Source organism: Dermacentor andersoni, chromosome 11, assembly GCF_023375885.2.
Source record: "Dermacentor andersoni chromosome 11, qqDerAnde1_hic_scaffold, whole genome shotgun sequence".
Taxonomy (NCBI): Eukaryota; Metazoa; Arthropoda; class Arachnida; order Ixodida; family Ixodidae; genus Dermacentor; species Dermacentor andersoni.
In genome coordinates, this window is record NC_092824.1 from 88,471,157 (window position 1) to 88,494,534 (window position 23,378).

Consider the following 23,378-nt stretch of genomic DNA (forward strand, 5'->3'; position numbering starts at 1 on the left):
GCTGACCACCAGGTCAGTAGAGGGGGTATAATGATACCACATAGGTAGATCAGTTGGCCACCAGATCCACAGGGCGGGGATGGAGTTACCAGGTCGCTAAATCAGCTGACTACGAGATCAACAAGGTGATCATCAAAACAACCATCCTACTGGAACAGCTGGCCGGCAGATCTGCAGGGTGGGTATCGAGTTGGCAGGTCTTTGTATCAGCTGGCTATCAGATCGACAGGGTGAGGATCAAGACACTAGGCTGCTAGGACAGTTGGCCACCAGGTCTCGCGGGCGGGCTGCCAGACACCATCGTGGTAGAAGGCCTGGCCACCGACATATGTCTGCTGCGCAAGTAACAAAGCACCGTGCTGCTGAAACAGTTCAGTGTTTCAAACTGGCGCGAGCTAGGTCTAATGAAATGAAGTGCCTGCCTATTGGCAGATAGCCCTGAAGTTACCAAAGTTCGCGTCAAGGATATTGACTGCGGTCGGCATAACCGGGATTTGATCTCACGCCTTTGGGCTTAGCAGCACAACCAAAAAGTCACCATATTTATTTATTTATTTATTTATTTATTTAATTATTTATTTATTTATTTCACATACCCTCAAGCGCCTAGGCGTTATAGAGGGGAGCGGGGTACATGCGAAAAACAATAACAACGAATACTACAAGTTTATATAATGCAAGCGACCAAAATTATGCCACCACGGCGACTAATGGCGCATAACAAGTGACCGAAGTTGGCGTAAAAGTGGTTCACTGATGAACGGCACAAAAAGAGAGACTGAGAATGTCATGAAAGAAGTTAATTGAGATGCAGCACATACCATCACATAGCCAGTGACACAAGTTGGTCCCTCAGCATACCAACCCGATATTCTACGCATCGTATCACAGAATACCGAGACCAAAGGAGGCGTCAAACAGGTTAGATACGAGTAAACAAACCAACAAAGAAACAAACATATCCAAAACTGGGTCAAGTTCTTGAGGAATGCTAACCGCAATAATTAGAAGGTATAATTGTAGCGAGCAAGAGCGCACCTAACTGGTATAGTCTCGTGTTAAGGCATTATATTGTGCAGTTATCTTTTAGAATACTTTCAGTATTGATTCGGTGTGCTTAATGACTTCCGAGCCGTTAACCTAAAACTATTCTGGGTCTCAATTCACCAGTCATGCACTCTTAATTATCTAATTTGAACATGTGCGGCTTCATTGAGTATAAATATGAATGGCAAATATAGGTGGCAGTTTTACGTCGAATGAGCTTGCGTTACCGCCGTTGAGGAAGGAACGTGGAAACGCCGTATGGTGTTACCTATTGATGTAATTTTAAATTAGTGTGTTATATACCAAAGAAACTCGGGGATTATAAGGGACGCCACAGTGAGGAGATATGGACTATTTTTTTTAACTAGAGATTGTACGACAGGGAAGTGGTTTACGTGGACAAGGGAGATTTCAGTGCTGGTATTCTGGAGGGAAAAATGTAGCCATTTAAGCAGCGCGTGCGAAACACCAAGAGAAAGTGATCGTTTGCAGATAACTGAATGTTAATTGGACAGCAGCGCCACATACAAGCTGTGAACGATGCGGATGCTTTCACGCTATTTTCCAATGAACGTTCACTCATTAGGCAGCGCACGTCGGCTACTTTCTTCCTGCCCTTTTCTTGATGCGCTGCTTCACTGGATGAGCTCAAGCTCTCCCTGTCTACAATTCTTTGGTAAAAGGATTTGTCATATAGAATAATTGTAGCAACGCTAGGCATGCATTCTTTCAATTACTTTTAAATAAAGTTATGATAGGAACATATGTAATGTCTTGTAAGAAATACAAGAAGCATTGGCGTACTCAATATTAGTGCGTGTTAAATTGTTTTATAGGCAAGTGGCAGGGCGAAAGGCACTGGAACGATTACGACGGTATACGTCACGTTTTCGAAGCGCTCACCTCGCCGGCCTGACTCGTACAGTAGGCCACCGTGTTGCAATGACGCTTGACCCGGTGATGACGCACGAAAGGCCAGCATCGTCTTTGCCTAAAAGATGCTTGCAGGACACGACCATGTCGTTCTCGTGCGGCTCGTTTTCGGCACCAATGAGAAAAAAGGACAAAAAAATTGCATAATTATGCGAGAAGCAGGGTGAAAAAAGCGAGGACACGAAACCTTGACCGTCTATTATGTAGACCATCATGGTTCAAAGTAAACCAAAGCAAACTCATAAGCCAAAGAAAACTCGTAAGCCGCGGATAACGCCCCGAATCCTTAAAATGATTTCTAAGAAGAGCAAGCTATACCAGAAGCTTTTGCTGAGTCGTGGCTCCCTTGATTTATAGTTTTCCAAAAATTGTGCGATAAGCTAAACGTCACATTACGGAAATATGAAAACAAATATCACTTACGCTTATTTGAAGGGATTAGTGATCAGATGACCCTCTGGAGTAGAATAAACATGCTCTTAAGGTCTGAACGATCTTGTCACACTTTCTTTTACAATTGATGGTGTCAGTGATGCATGTAGACTTAAGTGAGAAGTTTAACGACTATTTCACTTCCCACATAATATTTAGCATTACCGTAGTGTACTTGATTACGTGAAAAATCAGGCACCTGATACCATGGGTCTTACATTGAGTATGATTGCGATGGAATGGTAGCCGCTTTTAGCCGTATGGAAGTCAGCAAATGCGCCAAATGCTTTTCAATTTAGAGTTAAATCTGTATTACATGTCATAAATGTTATTTGCCCAATTATGAGGTATATTTATAGGTTGTCTCTCTGTACCAGTATTTTTCTATCAGAGGTGAAGAAAGAAGCAAAATTGGTCATTCTTCATAAAGGAGGCTAAGGAATTCCCCAGTAATTTTAGGCCCGTATCCATATTACCAACTTTTTCCAAGAGATTAGAGGGAATTATCAATGTACATTTTTCTACCTTTTCTAATTTGATTTAATGAACAGTAACCGATTTGGTTTCAGAGAAAAATATTTTACCGAAGTTGTATTGCTCAAAGAAATGAAATTTATTCTTCATAATATAGAAAAGAAATTCATTACTTTAGGAATAGTTATAGACTTCTTGAAAGTATTTGACAGAATCAACCATAAAACATATCTTTTAAAACTTCCAGCTTATGGCGTGCGATGTATTTCCTTTGACTTAATATCTAGTTACACCCGTGACCGTATTCAATATGTGGTTATTGGCGGCCATCACTCGTCCTGTGATACTATTAAACACAGTTCATCAAGGTAGCCTGCTTGGTCCTTTGCTATTCATTATTTATAATGAGGAGTTAATAACAACAGATACTGTTGTTCAATGTATTATATACGCAGACGACAACTACTAATGCGCATAATTTGGCTAGTCAAGCGAATATCTTAGATGAATCGCACTCTTGGTCTATTAAAAATTCTCTCTTTATACGTTCAAACAAAACTAAAGCCATATTTTTCAGAGTTATAGATCAAGCTCTTTCTGTCAGCGCTACTCTTACGTTAAGAGGAAATGCCATAGAAAAAACAAAGTCAAAACGGTGGGAATACATGTATGTTACGGGATGCTCATAGTAAGCATCTGCAAGGTAAACTTGCCCGTGTAGTTGGAGTAATGAGGAAATTTCACTATTTATCAACTGCAAAAGGAAAGCTTGCGTTGTACCACGCATTATTTGAATCGCAATTGAAATACTGCATTTTGTTGTGGGGAAGGTGAACACAAGGATCATGAAACTCTCACTTAAGCAGAAGAATGCGCTTAGAGCAATTTCTGCCATGCCTTGCAAAGCACATTCCGAACCACTGTTTACCACCTATCGCATCATGCGCTTATCGAGCATGTATCATTACCATGTTTTAACGTTATACAAATCAGATTTATTACGGCATATTTTTATCTGAAGTTGCTAAACTGCCATACCAACACTTACTACTACCCTACACGACACCAAGAATACTGCACTTTACTAAACAAGTTTTACTTATCTTATGCATTGATCTGTGACATTTCTTATAAATAGCTTCGATACGTATTTTGTTAAGTTTTCCTTTTGTGCATTTCCCTGCCACAATCTCTTTCTTATTTGCATTACTTGTCTAAAACGAGTTGTTATTGCATTTGTTGTATGGTTAATTTTAAGGTGCTTCGCCTGTTTGTTTTTGAGTCTTCCTTCTAAATAGGTTTATCCTGTGCTGTCTCTTCTTGTGCGTACCGCTGCACCGATGTACACATGGGGTAAGGAAGCACCGTCAACCTGCGATTTAGCGGCTTTTTCCCCCTTCTTCTCAGCCATATACCTATATGTATATATACCTGGAATAAAGACTCAGACTCAGACGGCGAGCTTGGCACAGATCCAGAAACGCTTTGAGCCGTATACTCGCACAGATACGGTGTGATCGCCTACTGTTGTCAACCTACATAGTCACATACACAGCAGAGCCAGCTTAAATTCAAATGTACGGGCCGTGGTGTCTTCTGGCAAAGCGTTAGACAATAACGCGCTACTGGACAGTTAACAATGGGCAGTAAAAAACGCAGCTAAACGCAAGTGAAGCACACGAACATAACGTGAACTCCGACCAAATGAATAATTCCGGAAAAGGCGAGGACAAGCACTGTCTCGTAAGAGGGAAAAAATCAAAGCGGAAGAACCAAGTGCGAAATAGTAGGTTGTATGGACGCGCCTAGGCCATTTACTCCACGATACCGCAATTCCTGACGGGACAGCATAACCGAACCCATGGAATATTGACGCGCGATAAACCCAGCCACCATATGCCTTGTACGTCAGCGAATTAGTGGTGTAAGGAAGTTTGCAGAGATAAGATGTGATCAGATGGCGCAAGACAAGAGTTATTAGAAATCGCTGGTAGAGCAACATAGATACGCTGATGGTGATGAGGATGATGACTGCGATAATTTCTATCGTGGGGATTCATTTCTAGGTTTATTGCTTTCATTTTTTAAAGCCACTTTTGGCGACTGGCGCTATGAGGTGCAATGGCTAACCAAACGAATCGGCGGGGTCAGTTTGAGCAAGAACTAACAAAAGCGGCAAATACTCGTGAAGAAAGATTTGTCGACTGGTTTGGTCGTGAGCGAGAGTGGAAGAGGTTGACCTATTGCATAAATAATTATGGTATCCCAGAGTGATGATATAGGCTAATGCTGTACATATTCATTTATTTGTGCTAAAATCGCGCTGTGCTCGTGCGCATCACTTGCAATTGCCCAATTTTACACTGTCAGAATATTTGTATTATATTAGCAATTAGTAAATTCGTAACATTTTTATTCAAACAACTTATAATGCTGACGCAGTCGTATTTCGACTAATACAGAGGCCAGTGTTGCATGTCTACCAGGATAACTGTAGTGCATCGTCTAAACCGCTCAAATGTGTACAAGAAAATTTCTGCTTTACAATATCGCAAGAGGTTAAAAGCCCAACTAGACTGCTGTTTTATTCCTCTGACACATTTCTACGCGTTTAATTGTCCCAGTTTCGCAACTGCGATTGCTTGGCTGCGCTCATCGTAAGAAAAATGAGTTATGAATTAAGTAGGGTAACGTGGTATCTGAAGCAGCAAGACGAAGCGCAGAAATTAAACATGTTTGGCTAGGAATTGATGGTTTTACCCAGATCGGTGAAGAACGAATGTCACTGGCCTATAAATAAATAAAATACGACAGACGAAAAATATGAAAGTAAAAAAAGTCAATGAGTGTTTTGGAGTCGAATTTTGTTTCCTGAAGTGTCGAGCTGTTGTACAACCTGCAATGAACGAGTCGGCCAAAAGTTGCACTCCCAAATGCCTGATGCATGACAGACGAAGAAAATATGCATATCCGTTTCATTTTTTGGCAATATATCAAAGTGAAGCGTGTATATAAATGCTATACATCAAACGACGATGCATACAATATTTCTTACTGTCATCCTGTGCAGCGTTTAATCCCATACAGTGCGTATGTTCATTCACCATAATGGTCATACTTTCAGTCTCGTGGAATATCTTATATTTATAGTCTACACCAGTCACAAGCTATGACCAAATTCAAACACCAAATCAGGCGGCTAGGCAGCATTAGAAATCTACGCTTCGATGTCACGTGAACAAAGGTGACTTATGCTTCTCGATGGAAGAATCGCGACGATAGGGGTATGTACAAAGGAGTATGTATGACACACGTCTAAATGCATTTAGAATTCACTGCTTCTGGTGTCACAGAGGCACATAACTATTCTGCAGTATCGGCCAAGAATTGGAGGACACCCAGGGAACGTACAGAATGGGTAATTGAAAGAAAATCAAGCGCGCTAAAGAATCAGTTTATTTTAATGCTCTAATTTATTAGTACGCCTTTGCACTTCTGAGATAATTATGTGCAGGTGTCATACGGAAATATATTTTGTACGAATCTACTTATTTGTATTACATCGAACAAAGGTACGCACTGGCATCACATTGCCGGTCAGTATACAAGAGTTTTATAATGACGTTTGCTGGCACTCCGACACGATGCACATAACCTTCACGCATTTATATATATATATATATATATATGGAAACCACATGCTTGGTCTTTTGTGTCACAACTTTGCATCTTACCCCGTCTCACTAAAATTAATGCTCTACCAAACAATAGTTAGGTTTAAACTAGAATACGCATCATCAATCTCGATCCCTCGTCACCAGTGCTCATTTCTTCTCCTGAGGCCATCCAGAACCGTTCAGTCGTTTTAGTTCCTTCAATTATTCTCGAACATCCAGCCTGTCTGCAATGAAGTTTTCCAATTAACTTTCTTGATCTACTTTGCAAAAGAGCTGTCGACCATCTGTGTTTTTCATAAGACCCTTTTTCGCTAACCATGATGCCAACAACGCTATCTTTACTGCACCATCCTACATGCCATCACGGGTTGATCATGGTTTTGAAGTTCTAGTGCCGAGCTGCCACACCAACTTGTACTTTAATTTATTCGTGCCAAAGACGTCATGGAAACCACCTCCCCGCCTTTATCGTCAACAACCGTGATCAACCGGCATTCAAGACTTACATCTGCAATGATGTACCATTACTGTTCCACTCCTCTCTGTTAACGCTGCAATGACGTTGAGAGTATTTCAAATAAATAAATAAATAAATAAATAAATAAATAAATAAATAAATAAATAAATATACTGTCATGGTGCCCATGGACTCGGCAGCAGCATCCACGTCGAACATGTGAGGGTAGGCGAGGAAAGCTTCGCTTTACAATAAACAGGGATCTAGATATTTCCACAACCTGTAGATTGCATATATCAAAGCTGTTTCTACCAGAGTGTTGAGGTGGTTTACGAGGTGGTTACGCTAGCCTTCACCCTGCGGGCAGCCATGTTCATGCAGAGATATCTCGCGCTCTAAGGTGAAGCTACGTGCCGTATTGCCAGATTCAACCTCTTAGTGCAAAGCGAATAACGTGTGTGAGTGTGCGTCCGTATGAGAGAGAGAGAGAGAGAGAGAGAGAGAGAGAGAGAGAGAGAGAGAGAGAGAGAGAGAGAGAGAGAGAGAGAGAGAGAGAGAGAGGAAGAGATATTGCAAAGGCAAAGGATTAACGATGACCACACATTGTGAAGGATAACGACGGCGATGAAGTACCACAAAAATTACGAGGACGTCTAGATAGCAGTTCTTTCCTATAATAATAAGATTGCTCTTCGGATATTGTAGGGCATAACCAACAATGCACGTAGCCGCAAGAACCGAGGGTACATGGCCCTCTGACTATCCCAGCAAAACTGCTCAAGAGCAACTTCTCAACATTCCAGGTAACACATGTTGTTCTAATTTCACGTGATTACAAGTGTCCTAGTTCTCTGTGCACACACCTGTCATCAGCATTCTTCCCTCGACAAGCATCACACATCGCCTTCGTTCTCGTGACATCGCTACGCAGGCGTCTCACGCCGCACATCTGCCTGCTGGTTTGGGTTAGCAGTTAAGAATAGGTTCTGGACAGCTTCATGAAAAAATATAACTGCACGAGGTGAAGGTTGTGACCTTTGCTTTGCATAAACATTCATGAATTTACTAATTGAGAAGAATCGAACTTGTTGAAATAGGTGAAGCTTTATAATTATATGCAATAGAACGAACGGACATGTGTACGTTTAATTATAAAGTTTTGCTTCAAATAAATTCCGACATGAGCATTGGATCTATATATAATTTTTCGTTCAGCGTAATATCTTGTTCTTAACATTTCCCTGATTCATCATTTTTTCCACCGATGATTCCACGACAGAAAACGAGAAAAACACGGGGGAAACGTCGGCGAAAGTAAAGGTACCTGCAATGGTTCTTAAGTGCACTTTAAATAAATTTTGAATGACGTTTCAGAATAAGGAACAAACAAGTTACCTTCTTCAAGGCCCTGGCATAAAATTCAGCGGCCTGCTGACCTAAGCTGGCAGCTATAGTGTATCTAAAGGATGATACGCTAACTTCGCGATCAGGAAACAAAAATCGCCTTACAGCCATAAAATCAGCAGAAGTCACATACCGAATGAATTCTAGAAACAAATTTGAGCGTAACTAAGCTTCGAAAACAGAAGTTAGGTTTGTATTTACCTTGTCTGCTGGGAAGCGGAACCTGGCTCCGCTGTCCATCCCCCGTTGTTCCATGACGAGCCACGGGAAGTCCTTCACGCACGAGCAGGCAACATTCTTCCAGTCGCTTTATGGCATTTTCTGAGAAGTTGCGGCCCGAAGGGAGAGGCTAGAGGTATTCACGAAAGTAGGTTAGCACTCTTGCACGCTACCACATAGCAATTGACGCTTAGCAATATGGCTGCCAAGGCAAAAGCAAGCAGCGAAATCAGTGCTGGCTACATCACCTTCCAAGTAGAAAGTAATTGCCGAAATCAAATAGCGCGATAGGAACGAATACAAAGACGCTGATCTGGACAATGCTAGTCTCACAATTCACCCAATTTGCCGGTTTGATAAAGATATTGCGATAGATATAGACGTAGAGAATCGTTTGCCGCCTGTGATTCTTTAGCGTGAGCGTGACCTTGTTACCACCAGCAGAACGAAAGACTTGTCTTGTTTCTGCATATTGTAGTACGTACGCGCCGTATCTTGAATAAAGACGAACCTGCTTGTTTGAGATAATCGAAGCATAATGGATTAAACAAACGCGCTCTTACGCAACTTTTGTACGCGTTTTGCCATATTTAAGCGAGTAATATACAGGCAGGGGGGCCAACGATGGCGTTCGAGCTGTTATGAGGTTATGCGCTGTTATTAACGTCTTTGACGGTGCTGAGTGTTGCTAAACCGTAGAAAGCGGTACAGATATGGAAGCCAGACAACAGAGAAAGTGCTGCCTGCAGCCGTCGAAGTAACAATCCTGCTTGGTGGTCTCCCGCCATACGTTGGACATGCAAAGGGGCTCTGTAAAATGCTGCATTACGAGTAAATGTGGCTGGCTCGCCTTTATAAGGCCTGTCTTCACAATTAGGGGAATGAAGATGTGTTGTCTTATAAGCTGATAACTGAAAGCTTTAACCGCGCTGTCAGTAGTCTTGCTCTTGCACGTGGTGGTGTTCAGTTTTGCGCCGTAAGTACCAATAACAGCGTGCATAGTGTTCGGGGACGATGCTTGGTGGCACGCACTGGCTTTGATGCTGTGCGCCCAGGTTGATGGGCGACCAGGCACATGTGAAAGTTTGCGGCCGTTGCCTTTCCCGAGTGGCAACGCTAGATTAGAGCGTTTCAGTTTGCCCTAATGAATGAGTCTGCATCTGTGAATGGGTCTGCGTACATACTGGTACGATGAAAGGCGTTTATTTAAAAATGCCAGTATGAACGATGATAGCGGAAGTTCAGCTGAGGAGCCGCTCAGAGTGCAAACAAACCTCATTCTCTTTCTTCACCAGACGGCGATTGTAGCATAGCATTGGTCAAGACCAGTTACTCACGGAATACACAAACTTTACTAAGCATTAGACTGGTCGAGTGAGGAAGCAGAAAACAAATTATTATAGACTTCAAATTTGACGTAGCAGCCTGCAATTGAAAGCAACCCTCCTTTCCGCGTTTGCAGAAACATGCTCGACCAACAAGAGACGCACCTCAGAAGGAGTTTCACGACGTGGCCCCGAATGCAATTGTGAGCTGGTTGTTCTTGGAAAAGGACGTCCTCTACAACCTTTCGGCGGTTCCGCCTTTCGCGGACGGGTAATTCACACGGGCACGCTAGGTGTCCACAAGAAGCAAAATTTTTCCACCGCTGCAATACCGAGTCGCTAAGAATTTTCTCCGCCCCCCTTCCTCCCCCTCGTGCTTCGGGAGTGGCTACTACATTGATCTCGAACTTTCACGAAGACAACGAGGTTACGCGACACTTTCCGTGAGCGGCATCTGACGAGCACGCTAGAGCCTAAATCGTACCCGCGTTTGGAAATATATAAAAAACAAGCAAACAAAACACGCTCGCGGGCCTTACTTGCGTACCATGCGGCCGCAGTTGCAATTTTCATATCTGCATGGCGTGATTCGTGCGCTTACCCTGTCATATCTATCGTGCCAATGTAACCACACGTGCGTGCCTGTGTGCATCGCTGCGCGTCGGCCTGAACGCTGCCAATTCCAAGGTATCCTTTACACTAAGATGAATTTCATAGCTAAAAATTTAAGCAAAGAAAACTTATAGCTACATAGCAGCATGTTTAATATGCCGGACCGAGGTTTCAGCTGCACATAGTCGATAAACCGAGTACTAAAAGGATCATTGTACACTAATTAAGCTTTTGCTAATAAAAATATTATTGTAAATGTTTTTGTACAAACGTACATGCGCGGAAAGAACTGGAACATGGCAGCTGCGGCCAACCCGACTTCGATGCCCTCCAGCAGCCTGAAAGCTGGGATTTAACTGCTATAATCGCCGGCCGTGCAGGACGCGTGATAGGGTTTTTTGTTTTATCATGAGACTGCTAGAGAGCACTGTAATACAGTTAGGCCACAATTGCCGTGTTCCAATTACTTTTGTTCGCACCACTTGCGCTCGCCATGACCACAAAAAAAAATCGAACTACTTGTTTAAATTTTTCTTGGCGTGGAACTATGCTCGGTAATTACACAGTTAAGCAAACGGCAAGACATTGCTTGTGTACAATATGTCTTGCCGTTTGCTACAATTGCTACAATACAATATGTAGCAACTCTGGTCATGGGGAGAGTGAAAAATAAACTACGAAAAAGAGAAAAAATACACTAACTGGATTGTGTGCGAGCGAGGTGAACTATATTTCTTACAGTTCCTCTGTAAAGGTTGGAACAGACGCACAACGTGCTTCTACGACAACACACAACGTGCTTCTACGACAACTCTCTCAAATCGAACTAACATTAACTATCATAACTTAAGTTACTTTATAATTACAGTTCTAATGTTTGCAAGGGAGAGCTTTTATTTCGCAACAAATGTAAGCCAGTGTTTGAAGCATTGCCTTTGATTAGAAGCATTGTGTCTTGCAAATGTTTCGTGAAAAGGTGACTTAACATGTGCGATGAAATGCGTTTCTACGCAGAAACATTTAAGTGGCCAGTATTTACGCTGGCACCGGTAACAAATTAAGTGCAACAACAATGAAGCGTTTTACGGCACATTCCGATTCTCGAAGCTGGCGCGAGGCGCAGAATTTTAGGCAAAACTAGCGCTTTCAGTCGTGGCTGACCTCAACTCTGAAATTACACAATGTATCTTCACTAAATTATTATTAACTAAATTTTGTTAGTAAAAAGTTATATTTCATTAGATAAATGAACAAGTTGGTGTACAGGGGCAGTATATTTGTATTGCTCTGTATTACATTGTAGTTAGTGTATCAAAGACGATCACGTAAATTCAACTTCCACCGCTGCTGTGAAGCTAGGGCAGTAGTAAACATTTTGTCGTGAACCGGCACTTATTCTTTTGTTTAATTATCTGATACACACGTCGCAGAATAAGGCGGTAATAAAGCAGCTAGCAATTTAGGTTCACGAGTATAGTCAGCAGTTATTCTTGTTTTTTTTTTTTTTTTTTTTTTTTGCTAACGCACTGTCACTCTTGCATTTCACTTCATTCCACACTCTTTTGAGAAGCCCTGAAACTTCAGCAGAGCACACATTCCTCAGTACATTCAAGAATTTTATAAATGCTTGCCCCAACCACAGAAAACCACAGAACTGAGAGACGCCGGATGCACTCGACTCGCATTCCTGTGTCGAGTAGATTAACAACTGACAAAGCTTAGCGACTGCATTACAAAAAGCGAGACACCACAAACAGATGACAAAAAAAAAGAAAGAAGAACGGAGTGGTACTCATCGTCGACGTCTGGTTCCGCCCATGGCAGGTAGTGCTCAGGCGCTTACACAGATGCCGGCTAGATTCCGCAGCTTTACTAACGCTTGTTTCGTCTTGCGCTGGTGCTTCATATTTGTCTTGTCGTACAGCATCGTTAAAACACCCACGAAAAAAGGGGCTTACATCCCTGAAGGAAAAATTGTGGAACGACGCCCTCCGCTGTTCTAACGCCATTTGCAAATCGAGGGAACGGATGTTCTCCAGCAAACAAGGTGACCCAACTTCCGGCAGTCTTACAGAAAAAAAAAAAGAAATAAACGCTGCCGGTTTTAGGCGCCAGAACACCTCCTGAATATGGTGCATGCGTAGAGGGCTTCTGCGAAGTTATTTTCACTATCTGGAGTTCTTCACCTTGCACGCAATGCTGGGCTGTCGATACACTGGCGTTCGCATTGCGCCCCCATGGGAATGGAGCCTCCGCAGCAGGGATCGAACCCGGGACTTCGCGCACAGCAGCGTAACGCCTTAACCACTGCGCTACCGCGGCTGGCGCGTCTGACATTTTGTTTGCTGGGAATAGCATTCCTGAGGGCCTTCCCGTTTGGGTTGGTCGGTTAAGCGTACTAATTAGTGTCAGTATGGTACAGCAGTAAACAAGGCGCACCTAAACGCTCGCAAACGTGGCCCGGGGGCGTATTAATAAAGGCATGTCCCGTTCTAAACAAGCCGAGGTTATGTAACTAAATTACCCTTTTACCGATACAAAAAAAAAAAGACTATTTTTGTGTGATAGGTAGCCCGCTAAGCCATAAACGCGAAGACCAAAGACAGGTGTTGTTCACGCGCGAGCTCGTCATGAGGTCACGAGTTTTCGATGACCTGTGCTCTGGCTTAGTTAATTTTCATCGGTAGTTATGGACTATATCGCATTCTAAAGGAGCCAAAACTGGGCAACTTATAAAAAAATTTAATCATCCAAGATGGCCCAAATAGTGAAACATTATTTTGAAATTCATGACGTCACTCTGACGTACAACCCTGGGCTATTGGCGCTAAATTTAAAAAATGAGAACTTCGTACTCACTTTCTTCTTATAATCAAGCTATCAAAACTGAACTAAAGAAAAATACACTTGTTTAACGAATGCTTTATTTGTCCAAACTTATTGAGTGCTGGCCTTTAGTGCCTTCTTGAACATAGATTGTTACGGAACGTCAGACAAACGGTGTCATTGTATCTCTAAGGGGCGTGCCTTTTTGTAAAGAAAATGGGCTTTAAATAAAATAAGGTGACGTCTTAATAAGATTCATCTTGTGAAATTAGAAGAAAAAAAAAGTCTGGTAAGTTTCACTAGGGATCGAACCACGATCCTTTGAAACTATAGCGAGAAACTTTTCCGCTGAGCAATGATAGCGATAGACGCCGTGACCTTTAGCATTCGTGATGCTTATGCGAGCTTTATTGTAAAAAAAAAAAAAAGTTGTTCTTAGGAAACAGCCGCAATCTGGCTTTCACAGGTTTCACAGAGAAGCGCAGTGGCCGGATTTTCGCAACGAGAAGCAATTTAACATTTTCATAATTCGCGCTACATTTTTGGCTTTCTGAACGCAGTGCAATGCGGTCCAGAGTCGTATCCGTCCCCTTGTTGTTCGCAAGGAAGCGTCGTAGCCACTGCATCACCACCCATGCTGACTTATGCTTTTCAGTGAATGTGTACAGTTGACTTAAGCGTTACTATGCATCAAGAAGTAAGTAGGTAGGATTAGTGAAGTGTGCGATAAAAAGTCTTCTTAAAAAAAGAGAACTAACTCATCCGTGACGTGCACTGGATCGCGAATCGCGCACTAAGGTGTTTCGTGGTTGTTTAGTCCAAGAAAGTGACATGATATATTGAAAAATTATGCGGACTTCCTTTTCGTGTAGCGTAGAAAGAAGAAAAAAAGAACGCATGAATGTGTATTCAATTGTCTGACTAGTCAATCAATCACATAATGAATAATGAAATAATTGATTGTTGAAATTTCTTCATTTTAAGGTTCCAATGCCGTGCAAGGCTGTGAGAGGTACCCTAGTGGGAGGGGAAAGAGAGGGCATGCGGCGAAGGAGGGATGCTTTCAATTTCTGATATCTTTTATTGACACAATATGAGGATATGTTGGTACACAAATACGGTGCAGTCTACTTGGCTCTTGAATAGGGGCTACATAAATTATACAGCTGCAACATACACCGTATAAAAAAATATATATATACGACATGCAGTTACAACAAATTTGTGTTATGACATACAAGTCAAAATAACACCACGACATTATAAAGACACTATTAAGGCAATTATACGAACGAAAGTATCGCAAATGCACTCAAGCAACGATGCGAATTAATTTTTACCACCTGAGGTAGACGCAAGGCACGGGTGCGTGTGTTGCCGCTAAGGCCACAAACGGAATGCGACCCGCACAGTTGGGAATCAAACCTGTGACCTCGTACTCAGCAGTAGAAGCCACTTGATTGAAAAAAAACACAGAAAAAGAAAACATTTACTTGTAAAGGCTGTCCTGAGTTGGAGGAGTTATTCGTCCGTACGAAACCTGCTCTCTTGGCCACCTCACGAAGGGCCCCCTTTGATCGAGTTGCGCACAAAATTGTAACCCAGCTTTTTAAGACACCACTCGCTTTTTTAATACACACTGGCTTTTCTCGCTTTCGCGCGAAGCGTCTACGGCTTTGCCGCTATCCACTCATCGGGAGAATTCGAGAGTCTCTTCCGAGATAATGGCGGAACGACTTCTGTAATACAATAGTAACGAAAACACAGCATCCTGCGCTATTTGTACAGTGAGCGCATATACACCCACGAACGGCGGGCAGGCCACTGTTTTTTTTTTATGTGTACATGGTACGCGTGCGCATTAGTCTGCGCAGCCAATCGCATGCGGCGTTGCGCGCGTGTGTTTGAAAAGCATCGTCGAAGAATAACGGGTAGACACTAGTCACTATGATTCGATTAACACTATAGCTGCGAATAGTAGTGCGAATGCAAACTCCTGTCACTCTCCATTGGTGGCAAGCAGAGTGATTGCGCTGGTTGCACAATCACTGATCCCTTTTATCATAGTCACCGTGCTGAAACCATTTCCTTCTTTGCGTTACTACATTTTATTTCCTTGAAAACCACAAAGCAGGAGTGCTACACAAGGCGATGATAATAAAATAAAGATTAGAAGTAGGTGTTCAGTACGTTGCAATGTGGACAAGTGTAGCTGTGCAGCGTAGGTTGGATATGATGCAATAAGGTGCCCTGCGTGAAAGTCGCCTGTAGTCGATGCTTTCTTTTCTTGTTACTAGGATCCAGTGCGGGGAGACCCCGTTGACGCTTTGGCTGCAATGGAAACACACCCGAGGAAGCATCACAGCGACACAACCACCAGCAGCAGCAGTAGATGCAGACCCAGACCTTCTCACTGAAACGTGGAGGCTGCAATCTCCAAGATGGACCTAGTCAGTCGACCAGCGCCAACTCCTCGCCCGGTCCCGGCGGGCATCCAGGCCAGAAGATTCCTGAAATAAGGGACTTTCCCATCTCTAGTGTCAATTCACTTGTTCAATAAAGGTTTATTCATTGATCAATTCAAATAGGTGGTCGTTTTGAAATATGGGTGACAATAGCTTCGGCAAAAGTAGGTGTTTGGGTGATGACTGTGACGGCGTGTGGAAGGCTGTTCGAGTCTTTCGCTGCTCAAGTAAATAAAAAAATGCTTGAAAAGTGGTGTTTCGGGCACGTGCGTGTGTAAATTGAAGCGGATGACGTTTCCGACGAGATATGCATGAAGTGAGCGGGGTTTACGGCGGATGGTTAAGGAAGCTGTAGAAAAATAAACGGAATAGGGAGAGAGTGTGGCACCCTGTAGACGGAAAGCAATCGTTGACAAACCAGATACCGCATTTAATGATGAAATGCTGATAACGTAGGACCGTGAGGAATGGCTAAACCTAATAGCACGATTTTGTGCTCACTCGAGTTCATTTATGGTATAGAAGTTTAATGCGGCTTTCAGATCGGAGATGCGTACTGCACATCGCTCTACGCAACCCGGTAAACCTGCTCACCAGAGATTGACACCTTGAGCTTATTTCGCGGCTTGCGATGACTCATTAAGTGTGCACGTAGTAGTAGTAATCGGCTCCGAGTCACGTGAGCACTGGTTTGATTCGTCACGCCAACGCGCATTAATCCTAATTTTTCTTATTTAATGAAAATTATTCAAAATGTCTGCGAAGAGGCGGACACAATAATCGCATTCTAGAGCTCATAAGACAGCTCATAAAACTGTTGCTCGCAGTAAAACTTGTAGCATAGGCAATTTCAAGATATAGAAGGGGCTAGTCATGTTTACACGTTTCTTAATGTCATAATCTGGGCCAAGCGCAGCCCGCCCGTTAGCAGAAAAAAAATTAAAGCCATTCCATTTTGTGAAAGCGGATTACCAGCGAAGCTCTCTAGCATACGACACCGAGGTTGGACGACGGGACTGCCGCCCCGAGGAGCCGGAGGAAACAAGACAGGGATGACGTTTCCACGGGACCGCCACCACGGGAGAGCGGAAGGAAAGGAAACTAGACACGCAAGCGCTTTGAACGCTGACCAAGAGAGGCAGTGCGAACGTAGACATGGCCTACGCGGGTCGAAGTGTACTACTTGTTCTTATCAGCTTAATATATGATACGTGTTTCATTTGAACTCAGAGTATTAAACTTATTTTTGAAACTGTACTAGAAGGGATACATGGTCTGGTCGGTGGTGATTCATGTTTTGGAAAGTAACGGGCGCTAAATGGACAAGGGATTAGGCAAAGACTTAAAGCCAGTGTCGCGTTCTTCTTTGCCCAAGTCCTTGTCCGTTTAGCGCAGTTACTTTCCAAAAGAACGTGCGTTATTTTTGCAAGTTGGCGGACTGCTTGAAGCCTGCTTCACCCCCGACGCAGGTCAGCCCGATATTGCACTATCTCCGGGACCCTTCCACGGTTATTGCAAGCACGGAACCCAAGCTCTAAGCAGATTCGCTGTAATAAACACGCGTATCGATATCAAATAAATACCCATATCAGCGATATACAGGGCTTCCCAACTATCGTGCACCAAGATTTAAAAATATGCAAATGCAACATAGCTGGACAGAACCAAGGTAATGTTTTTGCCATCGCTTGGAGGTAGAGTATTTCTTGATTTCATCGTAACTATGTAATTAGTCTTAGTTCATGAATAAGTTTCTCAAATATTATAATTAAATGAAAAGTGTCAATGAGAAAATTGTAGAGCAACATGAAAAACTGATACACCTTTCTGTTGCTCAATACGTGCTACATAACAGTGCCAGCGTGAAAGAAGCCTACGAATACACGCAAAACACCCGCTCACTGGGCCGCTCGAGGCTCATCGAACCGGTAAACTTGTCTTCACCTTACCAGCCAACTTGATACACGTTCATCGAAACCAGTCGACAACAGCCGAGTGGTTTAAAAAAAAATTATGGTGTTTAACGTGCCAAAGCCACTTTCCGATTATGAGGCACGCTGTAGTGGAGGACTCCAGAAATGTTGATCACCTGCACCTAAACCTAAGTACATGGGTGTTCTGGCATTTCACCTCCATCGAAATGCGGCCGCCGTGACCGGGATTCGATCCCGCGACCTCGTGCTCAGCAGCTCAACACCATAGCCACTGAGCAACCACGGCGAGTAGCCGAGTGGTTTCAAATTGTCTCTCAATGGTCCACAGCCGCATTCGAGGAAGCGAGAAACTTGATTACGTACGCGTGCAGGGCGGCGTTCGTAGAAGTTCAACCACAATGCAATCTCACAAACCTCAAGCTGCTGGGGGGCGTTGGGATGCAGTTGAGCCATAGCTTCCGTGTCCCAGCTACTTTATCTGCACCTGTACGTAACCACTGGGAGCGATGTTCACACTTGGTGCCGCAGTTCGGTAGTGCCGCCAGACGCGATTGCCTGTGCGTGAGAGGTGCGCGAGCAGCATTCCCCTGCACTTCGCTTTGGCATTGTTGCGCGCGTTCACATTACAGTATGCAACCCCTCAATCCCAGCCCCCCTCAACCCAATTTCGTTTGTAAACAAACTGCAATGGATTGCTCTCAAGCGCGTTCCTTCAGTTTAGAAAATCATGCGTTGCATGCATGCACATTCTGTAGTGCTGATTTCTCAAATTTGTAATCATTCGCTGGCTCCCGATGTTGCCACCAGAACAAGAACGGGTGTGATGATGAGGTGAATACGGAGAGGTACGCGAAGGCGCATGCGTGGGAACAGTCACTGCGACGAACAGAGGAGAGCTGCTCATCGGGGCTGCGCATCATCTTCCCTGAAAAAACCCGACGTTGCAAGGAGTAGGTTTCACCTCAGTACAGACTACGGTTAATAATATTGTTACGTGTAGCTGAAGCCCAATGCTATATACACTTTTTTTACAGGGACACTAACGGAAGGCCAAAATGGCGACGCTATATCAAGCGGGCCCACGTCGTCTTCCTCTTCCTCAGTGCAGCCACACTGTGGCGGCTGTTCCGTAGCATCACCCCCGGCAGTAGAAGCACCGTCCCGGTGCTTAATCTACACATCCGTGGTTAAAGGTGTGTGGTATGGCTTTAGTCTCGCCACGTGAACGATGTCACTGGCAGCCGACGATGACGCTGAGAGGTCGGCGGGGATGACTTCATACGTGACATCGGTCACTTGTCGCACCACAATATTTCTGGCTGTCTTGGTAGTATGTTAAAACTTCGCAATGAATAATTAACGCCATAGTTTCAAGATTGGTGCCATCGTATTTGCCCTTAGCTGTTCTCCCTTTCTCAGGCCTTGCGCTCCCTTCATATTGAACTAGACTCGTCATGTGACGCCACTACTTTTTCATATTGGATCTCTGATCTACAACCATGCACGGGTGCCCCACTTCTGAGATAACACGTTTCAATGGATGCCTTTCTCTCTGACAAACCGGCTGAAAGCACGCATGAAAAAGCGCTACGTCCCGTGATGGATTTAGCCAATGGGAAGAAGCGCATAGGCACAAGAAAGGCACAAGAATTGTAATGGCACCATTGTTCTAAAGAAGCTGCGTGTGTATCGGTGAGCTTCGGAAGGGCCCGTAGCGGCGTAAGAAACAATTTATTCAGCCTGTGCAGTGATAAAGCCAACTTCTCATCACACTATCTATTGAGGTCCAGCAAACGCACCCGTCTTTGCCGACGCATCGCAAGAAATGAAAAAAAGGGGGAAAAGCAATTTCCTGCGCACACTACAGCGCACTAATGATAAGCAGCAACATGACGAGGATAGTAGTGCTGCTGTACATGAACTAACAGTGCTGGTTTAAGGGGCCGGGTGACGAAATCTTGTGAGAGAGCCAATCCACAAGTTAACTATGGATAAACTTTCACCGACTCGCTTGGATATATTTATGTAAATAGCTTCCTTAGCCTACTATATGTCCTCCCTGCTATCCTTTCTTTCTTTCGTTTTACTCCCATATCCACATCACCCACTCTGGTGACTGTCTTTCAGGTGTCTTCAGCCTCCGATAGGAGGTTACGGCGCTGTCAGTAGTAATTTCCCACCCTCCCTCCTTTTCTATTGTTTTATATTTCAGTAAACAGCACAAGCACGTACTTTATATACTACGCGTCGGCTTCATTGCAAGACTATACACTGCAAGTAGCCGGCTTTACTACGCTACAGATGGTGGAAAATGTAAGCCAGTTTTGTCGAAAGGTATGCCTCGCAATTAATATGTATATCATCTCTGCTTACCTCTATATCTGAGCCATTTCACTCCTTGATCACCCAAACTGGTGATAGTCATTAAGGTATCAGCAGCTCTACGGTGAATGATTACAGCTAGGCCTGCAGTAATTTTCTGCTCTCCCTCCTTTTTTTTTTTTACTAACGATACAAGTACGTACATTTCATACCACGCATTGGCAGACCCCGAAAGTAGTCGGCTTCACTGCAGCACAGACCGCGAGAAAAAAAATTAGGCCGGTTTTGTCAAAAGGTAAGCCTCGCAATAAATGTGTGTATCATCTCTGCTATCCTCTATGTATCGGTCATTTCAGTCCTCTATCACCCACTCTGGCGACAGTCATTCAGGTGTCAGCAGCCCTGCGGTAAATGATCACAGCATTGTCTGCAGTAAATTCTCGCTCTCCCTCCCTTTTATTTTATTTTTACTTTCATAAAGAATACAAGCACATTTATTTTATACTACGCATTGGCTTCACTGCAAAACAAGACAGTGCAAGTAGTCGGCTTCACTACAGCACAGACCGTGGGAAAAAATTTTGGGCTTGATTTCGCGAAAGATAAGCCTCGCACTGTATATGTAACGCCACCTTTCGAAGTTTCACGCCACTAAACTTTCTAGCCGTCGTTCTCTTTTTCTTGGGCATCACCGACCTGCTCACCTCCTTTTTATTGGACTACACTTTACGTCACGTGACACCCAACTCCCCCCCCCCCCCCCTTTTTTTTTAATCGTGGGCACTGCGCAGCTTTATTAATGCGTGGCGATGATTCTTCGTATTGCCTTACATCGGGCTTTGCCGGTTTGAACGACGAAAAGGCGTACGTAAAGATGTGATATGTCACGTGATGGTTGTAGCCCAATTGGAAGGAGCAAAATAAGAGCACGTGCGACGGGAACACACTAACGAAGGACAGAAGGTACATTGGCGCCAAGTTTAAAAGGATGGAACTGCGTGGGCACTGAGCGGCATCGGATGGGCCTGAGACGGCGTAAAAAATTTTCCCACGGTCTGAGCTGTGGTCCACCATTTGCAGCGCTTTGTATTGCGGTGCAGCCTACATACCGAAGCGTACTTTTTGCTCAAATGACACATTTTGCCGCAGCTTTTGTGACGCATATTCCGGTGATGCCGATGCATGCTCTCAGATATCATTGGCGTCTTCGTGACGTCAGTCGGAATACTCTGACCCGCATCAATTTTGATGTGAATAGACATTTTTAAACATTAGGCCTTCATATTTTAAGCGATAACGCAAACCGCTAACTTGGCGTACGTATTTGTCCGCTTGATGACACAATTATTGAGAACAGCGATTCAACGCTGTTACAGTGCCTTCAAGGGAAAAACAATTACGAGCGTTACTTTCGTTAACATTTGAGTGCTCGTATAAGATGACGAAGCTTTATATGGCTTTGGAGCTTCTTAACGCAATCATTGAACGTAACTTACAGTACAGCTGCTGGTCTGTGTAGTAATTAATGAAATACGAGCAGAGCTACATTTAAAAAACAACAATAAAAGGAAAAAACAAGGCGCTGGATTCGAACCACACACCTCACGATCATGATATGTGTATCTACGATTAACGTTCGTCGAATCAACTAGGCTACGACCTGAACTTCTGCCTAACTTCAGCAACATGGTCATATCGATAATTATGCGTTTGATTTAGCGACCACACTACCAAAATCACAATATCTGAACAACTTTTCGGTCGTTTCGTCAGTAGCTGTAGCGGCGAGTTGAAGGCGGAGCCATCTGAAGTTCGTGAAGACCCTACGACATTACAATCGATCCAGTTGTTATCTTGAAGGTCATTTTTCCTTTGCTCAGAATCCCTCTAAATACAGATAAGAGTGCGTCTGCCAGCGCCGCGCTTGGACCGAAGTAGTCGCTGCGCTTCATTTGCACTCAACTCTTCAGTCGACAGGTGGCGCTGGGCTTAACTTAGTGGAGTGGAGGAAGAGCTTCTTCTCGAGGATGGTTTGAGAACACGAGCTTTAGTTTGGCTTCCGATAGCCTCTTGAGCCTGATCTCCCGAGTGCCAAGGCAAAGCCAGAAGATGTCATAAGCTTTCGCCGTAGACATCTTAATTATTTTTGTCTTACCTTTCTCGGTGGTTCGTCATTTTCTCGAAGATCGTACAGGCTGGTCTAATTTGTCTTACCGTGCTGTAGAGGTAGCAGTCTGCGTCGCGCTTGACCTGGTGTCCGTCGCTCTTTCTGGATGATGCTACTTACCTTGTTTCAGTCACTTGGCTTCAAACGACGGCTTTCGTTTTCGTGAGATTGCTTTGTTAAGCAAGGACGTGGACTCAGAAGCCTTAGCTATGATTTTGATGTATAGTCTGAATCACACTCGTCTACAGTGGTCAATCGGTCAATTTAACCGTCGTCGTTCAGAGAAAGAAGGAAATAAAAAGAAGCACAAGTCGACGTTGCACGAGACCGCGCATGATCAGGCCGCATGCTAGGTTCACTCGGTATACGACAAAATTAAGCCCAAAGTTGCAGTAAAACTACCCGAATGTAGCAGCTGCGGCATGCTGGCGCCTACTTCAGCCGACCACTCTAGGCAAGTGTGATTCAGACTGCACCGTTTAGTGACTCGCTTCCTTGTTCTTCTCTTTTGCCTTTTTCTCTTCAAGAATGTGCGAGCGCCGGCATGTCGTAAAGTGAACGTTTTTGCACTATTGTCATTTTCGGACTACATTAATGTTTAATCGTTAAGTTAGTGAAAGTCCCTAAGCAAAGAAATACGAAAAGAATAAATACTGGTAACGATGCCTCCTTGAAGATCCCCGAGTAGCTCATAGGTAGCAAACTGGATATCTACCTTCCGGTTAACCTTCCTGTTTTTCTCATCTGTTTTGTCTCTTTCTCTGTCATGGTTCCGTCATGGGTTTGAGCGCCTACGGGGGGGCTGTTTGTTTATCTATAAGCGGTTGGATTACCTTAATTGCCACCTAAAGGAATCACAGAATTGCACTGACAACATTTGGAAACTTCTGTGCAACTGTAACTAATAAATAAATTTATAAATAAAAGGCTCAAGGACGGGAAAATAGTGAAATTCCAGTCGTCAAGATTATATAAAACAATGAACGTGGGACTTCAGTTCCTGCGCTGGAATAATCATCTTTCCTCTGTGAATTAAATAAAATCGGCGTATTGGAAGAACACTACCACAACAATTTGACTGATT

General features: G+C 43.7%; 1 protein-coding gene across 5 annotated transcripts in view; it reads left to right on the forward strand.

Moving 5' to 3' along the window:
- The window catches only part of LOC126518319 (uncharacterized), a 103,459-nt gene extending 87,474 nt beyond the window's left edge, over positions 1-15,985 (forward strand). For all 5 annotated transcript variants that reach the window (XR_008609714.2, XR_008609711.1, XR_008609713.1 and 2 more), the window contains one exon: positions 15,704-15,985. Coding sequence is in view for 1 of the 5 variants with exons in the window: in XM_055064500.1 (XP_054920475.1) it covers positions 15,704-15,857 (154 nt within the window). In the remaining 4 variants the exon portion in view is untranslated. The remainder of the gene's footprint in view (positions 1-15,703) is intronic.
- The last annotated feature ends 7,393 nt before the right edge of the window (positions 15,986-23,378 follow it).